General features: G+C 33.9%; 1 protein-coding gene across 1 annotated transcript; it reads right to left on the reverse strand.

Annotated features, from left to right (window-relative positions):
* Positions 1-11,497: 11,497 nt before the first annotated feature.
* Positions 11,498-12,439, reverse strand: LOC110289548 (olfactory receptor 8K3-like). The gene has a single exon (XM_021155809.1). It carries the CDS (start codon positions 12,437-12,439, stop codon positions 11,498-11,500), a length of 942 nt encoding a protein of 313 aa, XP_021011468.1.
* Positions 12,440-13,122: the final 683 nt, after the last annotated feature.

The following is a 13,122-nucleotide window of genomic DNA, read 5'->3' on the forward strand; positions in this document are numbered from 1 at the left end:
TCTCTATCAGAAAACCTGTTATCAACAGAGGCAAAAAATTTTAAACGTTTCAGAATTTACTATATGAAAGACAAAATAATTCCAATGGTAGAATTTGGGGAACAGAGATGGGGGGGAAGGGATAGGGGATTTTCAGAGGGGAAACTAGGAAAGGGTTTGACATTTGAAATTAAAAAAAAAAAGAAAATATCTAATAAAAATAATAAAAAAGAGAAAATGAAATATCAAACATTTGTAACTTAATATTTTAAAATATTAATATTGAGCCAGGCATGGTGGCACACACCTTTAATCCCAGCAGTTGGGTGGCAGAGGCAGGAGAATTTTTGAGTTTGAGGCCAGCCTGGTCTACAGAGTGAGTTCCAGGACAGCCAGGGCTACACAGAGAAACCCAGTCTTGAAAAACCAAAAAGAAAAAAAAAACAATTAATATTTTTAAAACAACATATTTACTCATGGGAATATAAAAATAAAAAGAAGCTAATTTCTTTTTCTAATTCATGAAATTTCTAGAGTCAATATAAACATGAATTGGCACTGTTCTAAGGGTTTGCACTAGTTAGTCTGGTAAACACCATACTTATTTCTTATAAAGCTCTAAATAATATTGATACTAACAACTCATATATAAAATTAGAAACTTCTGTTATATATTTAATATTTTTATTTTGTATACTTAATAGTGAATACATGATAGGTACATAGATAGATAGAGATATAGATAGATAGATAGACATATAGATAGTATCAAAATATATAAATAGATTTTAGACTGACGCCCACATATACACATACATATACTGCTGAGACAAGAGAATAAATGCAGATATGAAGATATATTAAAGAAACTTAAAGTAAAATTATGATTAAATACTATTAGAACTTAAATTGTTAGATAAATGGTGAATGGATTACCATTGCACTGTTTTCTATATGCATCAAAAGAATTTCAATTGGTAACAATAATTAATTTAAAAACATCAATAATACATATGTCAATTCTCAGAATTTTTATGACAGGAAAAATATGAAAACATATTTGAGGAGAGATGACTCAGGTGTAACAATGCACATTGCTATTGTCGAGTATGCAATTAGTTTTCTAGCACACATATTCAATTGGTACTTTATAAATATTTACATTTTTAAAGCGCACAAATTCTTTATTTTATTACCTTCTGAAGTATTTATTGTAGGTGATGCAGCTGAAGGTGTTGATAATCTTGATAAACAATGTCATTATTAATAAAAACCAGCATAATCAGATATGATATTATCTTCATATGAGAAACAAAATACTGGATAGATGTATATAGGAATAAAACAGTTGTATACTTAATAAAGATGAGCATTGTTTTGTGCAGTTAATGTTTTTCATAAAACACTGTCACAAACTCCAAAGATGTCTTTGTGGCATTTTTGGAAGAACAATTAAATATTTTAATATTGAAATGATATCCTGAATTCATTCTCACATAGAATTCAACATGTTTTGCATTTACTGGGGTTCAAACCTAAGCACTTGCACGTATTTGCCAAGAATTTTATCTCTGAACTTCAAAACCCACTGTAGAACTCTGTGATTAGAGTGTCATTGTGTAGACAAGGCTACTCTCTAGAGAGCTGATAACATAACTTTGAAGAAACTTACAATGTGTGTGAATGACATATTCTCTATAAATAAATATGTATATATTTTTCAAAAATGTTTGGCAGTTCATAGACAGGATCACAAAGTTCCGCACCTATAAAAGTCTATTAGCAAGTAATATGTGTTAATAAAGGAAAATCAGTTTCCTCTAGTGGAGTGACTCTCTGTATATCAAGGAGGCTTCATATTTAGGAAAAGTTGGTCAACAAAAATTAACCCCTTTTTTTTCATGTGCTATCTTTTGTTATTTTTTGTGTCCTTTAAGTTTTAAAAGAAACCTGGGAGTGTAGGGATGTGTGGAAAACCTAGGAGGTATTAATGGATGGGATATAATAAGATCAAAATATATTGTATACAAATTTTAAAATATGAAAAGTGCTAACAATATGGACAAAGCTATTAGAAAATAGTACATCAATTTTCTCTTTTCCACTTTCTCCTTCCAAGACAGTCACTAGGTTGACAATCAATGTTTTTGATTTTCACAACTTATCATCTAACATTTATAAATGTAAAATATTTCAAGTTATATTTATGTCACTTTAATGGAATATTGTTCTATTAGTCTGGTCATTTTATTATATCTGAAATTTATTTACATTAATATAACAAATATAATATACTTTGTTGTGGAAAAAACTAGGAGACTGAGATAATTTCTTCAGATTATAGAAAAAGAGAACTTAAAGTATGTTTTATGCAACAAAGACGGAAAACCTTCACCTTGGATTGAGTAATGCAGTATTTAAAAATACTGATGCCAAGCTAATTGGCTCACATCTTTGGTCACAACTTTGTGAATATGGAGACAGTAGTAGTAGTAGTAGTTCAAGTTCACCATTCTCTAAGTCAAGAATGTCTTGTGAAACTATACGAGGCTATTTAAGCTTTGTCTCAAAAAACATAAAAAGACAGACAGACAATCAGACAGACAATCAGACAGACAGACAGATGGAAAAAGATAGGAAGGGAGATTATAAGTTTTACAGTTATATGTTATACTAATTTTACTTATCATATATAAGACAGATTGTTTTAGATATTTTAATGGTAACTATTACAAGAACTGCAAGTAACTGAATAAAATCATATGATTGCCAACACTATTTATGGAATATGTTTTCTGTTATTTCCACATACTTCACATAAAATATTACTCAGATGATTGCCCATAACTGATCATCCACACTGTCCTATCCAAAAGACTTTATTATATAAATATAGCAAGGATGTACTTGTAAGTTTATAGAAGTGTCTTCCAAAATCACAATGAGAAACTTTAAATCTTGTTTTGCTCTTTTATTTTGCTTAATTTTGCGATAATTATCATCATTATCATCATCACCACCACCACCATCATCATTGTTATCATTATCATCATTATCATATTACAGAATAAAAGGTGTGTGACTAGCATATAACAATAATCCTGTATGGTGAAGAAACACACATAGACTTTGTATTAATATATTTAGAGATTAATCTTATGCAAAATACTGCCATTTTATTCTCTTTTTCAATGAATCAAATTAAATTTTTAAACCTATGCTCCTACAAAAGGGTGGACAGATCACTGTACAAAACAAAACTATTTTATCATAGGCATGAATGCTATTACTTAAAGTTCCCTTAACACACCTAGTTTCCTTTACATGATATATAAATTATTGATGATATAGACTATTTATTGAACTATAATGTATTGAGTATCATTCTCAGCAGTGTAATTATATACATACTGTATTGCTTGGGGATAATTATAGAAAACATTGCAGTCACAATGCTTAAGTGTTTAAGTATATTACAAAGCAGAATTTCTGCTTTTAATTTCTGCTTTGACAATACACTTATTTTTCAATAAAACCTCATCTCATTTCATGTGTGGGTCAGTTTTTACTTCTAATATATAGTAAATCAAATATTTTAGAAATATATAAAATGTAAATTCTTAAACTTGCTCATCAACTTTCTTTTTCTAACTTAAGTTGATAGAGAAGGATTTCCTTGTTCAGTCAGGAAAGAATAGGAGAAAAAGATGGACAATATACAAAAGGACACTGATATTCAAAGATAAAAATAGGAAAAGCTGTGTCCTTTTCCATAGATACTGATAACATAAAACCTGCTGCATTCTTTACCTGTGATGAGATGTCTTCAGCACTTCACCCATGAATTATTTAACGCACTGTTAGATGATAACTTATGAATATTTCTTCAAACTTTAAGGAGCCTCCCTGTGGGTGAGCCATGCAAGTCCTTGATTAACCTGAAATGTCAGAACACTTAATGAAATGTCTGGAGACTGTCCACTAATTGTTAGGAAGAATCCGTGTTTCACTATGAACAAGCTAACATTATAAAATTAGCCAACAGATGTCCATTTTTATCTTATCGACTTGCATTATTATTTCAAAGAGATAATCACAACATTAAATTAATTGTACCTTATCTCTAACTTAATATAAAAAACAAACAACTTATATATTCCTTTATAAACAAATGGATATGTAAAATGTGTTACATATAGTCACTTGAATATCATCCAGCCTTAAAAATTATATTCTGAAAATAATATAATGTAATGAGGATGAGCCAGAACATAATGTTAAACTATAGAATATTGTAAATAGCATCTATTTAAGCAATAGTCAATAGAAAGCTTTCAAATATTCAAAACTTACTAACAAGTGATATTAATAAAGTACATCCATTTTTAAATGCCCATATATTTATTTATGGTATTTTTCTTGTCAAAGAATACAAGAAAATATTTGGAGAATGGTCAATCTAAATATGAGGAAGAATTGAGGGTGGAGAGATGGATGAGCAGTTAAAAGTTGAGTTTTCAGACTACACATACTGGTTGACAACAACCTGTGACACTAGTAGCAAAATAGCTAGTGGTCATTTCATATCTATGGGCATTGTTATGTACTTTACAAATTTAAACACACACACACACACACACTCACCTCAAATAAATCCCAAGTGAATTTAAATAAATAAATAAGGGAATGTAACATTGTGGTTTGTGTTTTGAATGTTAGAGTGCATTTAAAAATGAACCCTTTCTCAATCTGTATGTTTTAATTAGCAAAATTTCCACAACAATTTCTCTTGTTATACAAATTGTTTCTAGCCACTGAATTTTCTATTTCATTTGTACTATAGACTATACCTGTTCCTAAATTTTCAAGGTGGCAAAAATTTCATCTCACACTCTAGATCAGCAGTTCTAACCTCTAGGTCATGTCTACTTTTGTGTTGAATGACCATTTCACAGGAGTTACCTAAAACCATTGGAAAACACACACATTATGACTTATAAAACAGTAGGAACATTACAGTTGTGAAGTAGCAATGAAAATTATTTTATGGTTAGTGATAAGCTCTATGTGAGCTCTTGTATTTAAGGGTCACACCATGAGGAAGTTTGAGAACCACCAATCTAGATTCACATTACAATCTGTAAGTTTCTTTTCATCATTATGAGCTTCTTAGTATGATTTAATCCCACTTACATATTTCTTCTCAATACGTAACATTTAAAAGTTTCCATGTTTTTATTTCTAATAGTTCTACATTATTTTGTATGCATCACTCTAGGTAACTCATAGTTTGAGATATTCTATGTGAGTTTTAAGGAAGTCTGAACTCACTGTCATAGTAAGGCATGATTGTCTACTTCCATTTAAGTGAATGCAGACATTCTATTTCCAGCAAACAGTATCTGCACATGTCAGCTGAAATCTTTACAGTGTTGATGGTGTCCCAGTGAATATAACTGACTTCCTCAACCATGTAAGACCGTAATTTCTCCAGTCCACTAAACAATTTTATTTTTATCCACTTTCTTTTCTTTTCCTTTCCTTTCTTTTCTTTTCTTTTCTTTTCTTTTCTTTTCTTTTCTTTTCAGTAGTAATACATATTTATTAGTATCATGAAACAGGATGCTAGAAGTCTCAGAGGCTATGAGACTTTCAGAAGTGGAATTATCCTGGGAGAAAAGAGTGAGAATACCTTTGCAAAGATAACATCCTGTAGGAAGAGACTAGTCTGTCAAACCGGAAACAACATTTCTGATTAGTTACTTTCTTTTTATTAAGGCATTTTTTAAAATTAAATATTTTATATGTTTATATCCCAAATATTGCCTTCCTCCAGGTCTCCCATTTCAGAGTTCTTCACCACATCTACCCTCTCATTTGACTTTGAGAGGGTGCTACGCACCTCATCCATCTTCCCTGGGGAATCAAGTCTCTACAGAATTAGGCACATCCTCTCACATTTACACCAGATAAGGAAACTCTATTACATATATGCTAAGGGCCATGGATCAGCCCATGTATGCTCTTTGGTTGGTGGCTTAGTCTCTCGGAGCTCCCAGGGGTCTGTGTTAGTTGTCACTGGGGTTGCCATCAACTTTAGATCCTTCAGCCCTTCCTGAAATTCTTCCATAGGGGTTCCCATTCTCAAGTCAGTGGTTAGCTGTTAGCATCTACATCTCTATCAGTCAGCTGGTGGTAGAGCCTCTCAGAGAACAGCCATGCTAGGGTCCTGTCTGCAAGCACAACATAGTATCAGCAATAGTACCAGGGTTTTGTGCAGTCCCATAGGATGGATCCTAAGTTGAGAGTTTCCCTGCACTTCCCAGCCCTGCAGCTGCATATTTCCATTCATTCTCCTGGCTTCTTAGGCTTCTCTCCTCTCTATTTCCCATACCTAATCCTGCCCCCCCACCCTTTCCTCTCCCACTCAGGTATCCCCTTCTGCCTCCCATGATTATTTTGTTCGCCTATCTAAATAGGATTGAAACATCCTTTCTTGGGTCTTTCTTCTTGTTAAACTTCTTATGGTCTGTGGGTGGTATCATGGGTATTCTGTACCTTTTGGCTAATATTTACATACCAGTGATTACATTTCATGCATGACATTTTGGGTCTGAGTTACCTCACTAAGAGTGATATTTTCTAGTTCTATCCATTTGCCTGCAAAATTCACGATGCCTTCCTTTTTAAGGGCTAAATATTATTTTATTATGTTAATGATCCACATTTTCTGTATCCTTTCATTACCTGAGGGACAACTGTGTCCCTTCCAGTTTCTGGCTATTATGAAGAAAACTGCTGTGAACATAGTGGGACATATGTCTTGTTGTATGGTAAAGCATCATTTTAGGTACATGCCCATGAATGGTGTAGCTAAATCTTCAGGTAGAATAAAATCTAACACCTCTTCATGCTAAAAGTCTCAGAGGAATTAGAAAGTCATGGCACATACATAATGTAATAAAAGCAAAATGCCGAAAACCAACATCAAATTAAATGGAGAGAAAATTGATGCAATCCCTCTAAAGTCTGGAACAAGAAAAGGCTGTCCATTCTCTCCCTATCTATCCAGCATACTACTTGAAGATCTAGACAAATCATTAATAATGTCAGTTTAATAAAAATTAATTTTTTATTCATATTATATTTATATTGGAGTATATATATAAATATATATATATACACACACACAACGATAGATAGATGATAGATACACGCACACACACACACACACACACACACACACACACACACACACACACACACATTATGCCTGTACTCTTGATCACTGAAGAGGCAAGAAGAGAACATGGTGTTCCCTGGAATATGAACGTTGCATAATGGCTGCAAACTGATCCCTGTCCCCTTCAAGAGCAGCACATACCCTTAACCTCAGAGCCAATGCTTAATCTTGAAAAATACTCATACTTGAAAGAGGCATGCAATATATAACATACATAATAGAAGCAATTGAGAAGTAAAAATAAATGGCCAAACTAATATATTGCATGTCTTTTGTATATATTTTAGGAGTCAACAACATACTTGCAATTTTTGAATAATTAACTAATTTTACATTCCAATCCTTGTGCTTGTTCACTGTTCTCCCCTCACAAGGTCTCTCCCCAGATCCCACTCCCCTTCTGTTTTTAGAGGGTAGAGGCCTACCCTTGGTATCCCCTCCTGCTATATCATGTGTCCGCAAAAAGCACATCCTTTCCCACTGAGGCCAGATAAGACAACACTGCTGGTGAACCGATACCACAGACAAGCAAGAGATTTTGGGACAGCCTCTGCTTCATTTGTTGAGGATACTGAGCTGTATATCTGCTACATATGTATCTGGGGTCTAAGTCCAGCCCATAAATGCTCATTGGTTAGTGACTCAGTCTCTAAGAGGTTCTAAGGGTCCAGGTCAGGTGACTCTGTTGGTCTTTGTATGGTGTTCCTATATTCTTCAGGGCTTTCAGTCCTGAATCAGCTTACATAAGAGTCCCTGACCTGCTAGGCATGGTGGTGCACGCCTTTAATCTCAGCACTCGGGAGGCAGAGGAAGACAGACTTCTGAGTTCTAGGCCAGCCTGGTCTACAAAGTGAGTTCCAGGACAGCCAAGGCTATACAGAGAAACCCAAAAAACAACAAACAAACAAGCAAATAAAAAGTGTCCAAAGTTTGACTATGGACATATCCCTCTGTTTTAGTCAGCTGGTGGGTAGAGCCTCTCAAAAGACACTTATGCTAGGCTCCTCTCTGTAATCATAACAGAGTATCATTAATAGTGTTAGGTACTGGTACTTATACATGGATGGGTCCTAAGGTGGGCCTGTTACTGGTTGGCATTCCTTTGGTTTCTGTTCCTTCTTTGTCACCCTGCCCCCATGTTTGTTGTTGTTATTTTTGTTGTTTTGTTTTGCTTTGTTAAAGCAGAACATATTTTGGTTCAAAAGTTTTGTGTGTCTTGGTGTCCTTGTCCATCTACTGAGGGACCTACCTGGCTATAGGAGTTGGCATCTTCAGGTTCTATATTCCCACTTAGCATCTTGGCTAAGGTTACCCATGTTGACTCCTGGAAGCCTCCCCCAACCGGTCTCTGAGACTTTCTAGAGATTTCCCTTACTCCCTCACTCAGGGAGCTTTGGATTTAAACTCATTTTCCTGGCCCTCTGGCTCTTGCTTGTCTCTCAGACACCTGATCCTGACCCACCCAGTCCCTTCCTATCCTACTTCCCAGCCAATTCCCTCCCTCCCTCTGACTCCTAGGATTATTTTATTCCATGTATGATGTTTTTATCTGTCTTGGGCACATTCAATATTTTTATTCCCTCTTATTCTCAAAAAAGTAGAAAATGAAATGATTATTCAGATTTTTTCCAAGATATTTACTGGATTGAAGCCACCTACCTCTGACTTTTATATGAGGTTGGACATATTTTTGGTATTAAGTTTCAGTATTAAGATTTTCTTAATTGCCTGGAGCCTGCTGGCCTGGAGTGGGTTTAAACAGGACACAGAGTAGGACTCTGGTGTGAAATTCAAGCTTTCTAACTGTACTGAATGCTGATAACTTCTAAAAAGTCCTAAAAATTTTCTTGTTCTTTCTGAGGGTTAAAAGCCACTGGCTTAGGTGATCATCACCTGTAGGCTACATTACCTAATCTCTCCCTATTAGACTACAGGTGTTATTCACATAAACCAGCTGCTTTTAACGCTTAGAATGAGCAAGAACGTTTATAGGACTTTTTAGAAGTTATCATTAGTATTCAGTGTAGTTAGAGATGGAACTGTGGAGGCTTGATGCCACAGCTTGGGAGGATGGTGGAACAGTGGGGTAGCAGTGTGTGAGAGGGTGGAGGAGTACCCTTGTGGATGTGGAGGGAGGGGGTAGGGGAGAGGGGGGTTGTGGGAGGCAACTTGGAAATGGATATCACTTGAAATATGGATGAATATAATAATTAATAATAATAATAATAATAATAATAATAATAATGTAGCCTTTGTTCTCTCTCTGCAGGAATTGTGCAGCTCTTTCAGCCTGCTAGTTGAAATCTCAGGAAGAAAAGTGATTTTAGTGTTTATTTCTAAGTTGTAAAAAGTTTCCTATGAAAGCTCTCTAAGAGGGGAAAAACAGAATGAGTGAAAAAGGGGGATAAGAGAAAAATTTTCACCCTCCTCTCTTTTCCACTTATATATATTTTTAGAATACATGATTACATGGTAAAAATATAATCACTAGTTCACACATAAAATCAAATCTTAAATCAAATTAGAAGTGTGTAAACATGTATATCCATTAGGAGTATTTATCTGGCTAAACAGTCATCACCTGTCACAGTTCCACAGGTTCATTAATAGTTAAAAAATATAACTAATTTATTAGTGAAGTTTTGTATAGATAAACTCAGTGAATATTTTATCTTCTGAAAGTAATACAATCATATTTTAATTTCAGAAATATATGATGTTTTTTAAAATGTTTGAAATAAGGTGGTGATGTGTTGTAGGGATATAGGGCAAATGGATGAAGGAAGTGAGATGTAGACATGATCATATTTCTTTCTATATATGTATTAACTATTAAAAATTAAAAAAATAAATCCCATGTTCTTTAATAATTGCAATAAATAAGTTTTTTCTATGTATGTTTCTAAAATGATTTTATTGAATAAATCTCATACTAAGGAAAGACATCAATAAAGCCATGATGAAACTTGAATACCAAATTCTAAACATTGGCTCTTATATAATATTTTGGAGGAGAGAAGGTTATGTGATAGGTCCTGGGTACGCAGAAGACATGGCAAGTTTATATATAAATATTTAACCTAACACTTTATTTAGACACATTATATGTCAAAGCAAATCACTACTTCTGCTAGCTATGTAGAGGTTACTTCTGCTAGCTATGTAGAGGTTACTTCTGCTAGCTATGTAGAGGNTACTTCTGCTAGCTATGTAGAGGTTACTTCTGCTAGCTATGTAGAGGTTACTTCTGCTAGCTATGTAGAGGCTAAATCACCAAATAAAAAATGCTAAACCAGTGAAAGGAAAGAATGCAGTCTATGGATGAAACGGAACAATAGCCTTAAGAAAAACCATAAAACATGTTTACCAAGACCGTTCTTATGGAAGAACTAAAAAATATAATTAAATGAATAAATAAATAAATAACAAGTCTGAGTTTTAAATAAGCATCACTCTTGAATTTAAAGAAGTCAAGGCACAGTAGTACTAAGAAGTAATTATGGATTCTAGTCCAAACTTGTGCAAAATCATGATCAATCCTAAGGAAGACCTGTATTGCATTAGATAAACAGTAACTGGCAGTTTCTCTTATGCACAAACATAATCATGGATTACACAAGATCAGATGCTTCATTATCTTTTGCCTACTGAAAGATCAAATATGTAGAGTGAGCAGTTCCATATACAAAAGAAGGAACACAAGAAAAAAAAGAAGGTAAATAAATTTATCATAAGGAATACGTACTTGAACATATTTTAATGAAAGACTCTTTAATAATGTATTGAAATTCGAAGTTCTGTTGTCATAATCAAATTTGATTTGAAGGCAACACATATAAATGAATTATAGTCTAAAATAGTAAGCCTGCCTTTATACACCATAGAAAAACAGAAACAAACACACAATGGACCCTACATTTTTTTTCACTAAAATGTTGATAAATCACACAAACAATTCAAAGTCTCTTTGGCTTTGCCAGGCATCATAGAACTGAATAACACACATTTGTGATCACTTGACCTTCAATGTGATACTACTCTCTACAGAGTGCACTCAAGTCTTGCTATTTAAATTCTCCCTTCCCCCTGAAGGAAAGCAAGGGCACTTTTTTTTTCTTCTCTAATATAATTATAATAAAAAAGTTAGATTAATACCCAAAATTCAAACAGAAGTAATATATGTTGAGCCTATTTGTCTTTTTTTTTTTTTTATGAAGAAACCAAAGTAGGTTTAGGTTATAAACGGATTTTCATGGCTATATTTGTATGCAACCTTTAAGAAAAACAGGTAACTATCTTTTTCCAGGTTCTTTCTATGGCATCTTTTACATCTTTATTCCTCAAGCTATAGATCAAGGGATTCAACATTGGGATAACAAGTGTGTAAAATATGGAAGACACTTTATCAGTCTCAAATGTTTGACTGGACTTGGGCTGCACATACATAAATATCAAAGTCCCATAGAAGACAATAACCACAGTGAGGTGAGACCCACAGGTTGAAAAAGCCTTGCGTCTGCCTGCAGCAGATTTCATCCTCAGAATAGTTATGAGAATAAACAGATAAGACACAAGGACGACCAGAAGAGAGGAAATCAAATCAAATGTTGCAAAGAACCTAATTATCACTTCAACCTCATGTGTATTTGAACAGAGCAAAGATATTAATGGGATACAATCACAGAAAAAATGATTGATGATATTGTAGCCACAAAAGGATAAAGTGAATAATCTTATTGTGACAATTAGAGATACAAATACACTGTAGATATATGGGACTGCCACAAGTACCCAACATATTCTTTGTGACATGATGACAGTATAGAGAAGAGGGTTACATATAGCCACATAACGGTCATAGGACATTGAAGAAAGAATAAAAAGTTCACAAGTAATAAAAAGAAGAAAGCAAGCCAACTGTGTAGCACAAAGATAATAGGAGACTGAATTATGCTCTGCAACAAAATTAACTAACATTTTTGGTCCAATGGCTGTAGAATATCCAAGATCAGTGAAAGCCAGATGTTTGAGAAAAAAGTACATGGGTGTGTGGAGCCTGGAGTCCACGTTAGTAATAATGATGATGCCCAAATTACCCACTGCTGAGATCAGATATAAAATGAAGAGCAACCCAAAGAGTGGGGCCTGCAGCTCAGGACGGTCAGTGATGCCTTTCAAAATGAATTCACTAAGCACTGTGAGATTCTGTTTCTCCATGCAGATTTAGTTCAGATTCTGTCCAGGATAGAAAGAAATATGATGTCAAAAAACTTGAGACATTGTCATCTTCAAAACATTTGCTAAATAAATCTTTTGTAAATGTGATATATTAAATATTTCATATAGAACATTTGAAAATGAATATATATCTGATTCATATACAATGAATAATGAATGACACAGAGGCAGTAACAGGGCTTTGTTTCTCATATAAGTTATTTTAAATTAAAAATCATTCAGTGTCTCAGGACAATCCATTCATATATAGTTTGAGGTGAAAAGTTATTGGCAGTGAATGGTTTAAAGACTACCTAAGCTTAAACACTTTTCAGTGCATTCAAATTCCAGTCATAAGCAATATATATGCTTCTTTAAGAATTTAATGAATTAATTGTACGGGGAAAAACATGATGGTTTAATAAATCTTAATCTGGGAAAAGTTGAGATTTCCCCTGTCCAGCATAAGCCTGGTGCCTGTCTGCCTGTATGTAGTAGGGGATTCTGTTTTGGGACTGGTTATACCCTAGGGACTTGCCTTTCTGACCAACCTTTTTTTTTTATAAGACATCTGAATTGGGACTCAGAAATGTTCATCCAATCAGTTCCCTTGTAAAGAAATCTAAGATCTGCTTCTATCTTAGTGACAGTCTGTCTCCAAACAAAGGCTTTTCTATACCTCG

The sequence above is a fragment of the Mus caroli genome, chromosome 2, assembly GCF_900094665.2.
Source record: "Mus caroli chromosome 2, CAROLI_EIJ_v1.1, whole genome shotgun sequence".
NCBI lineage: Eukaryota > Metazoa > Chordata > Mammalia > Rodentia > Muridae > Mus > Mus caroli.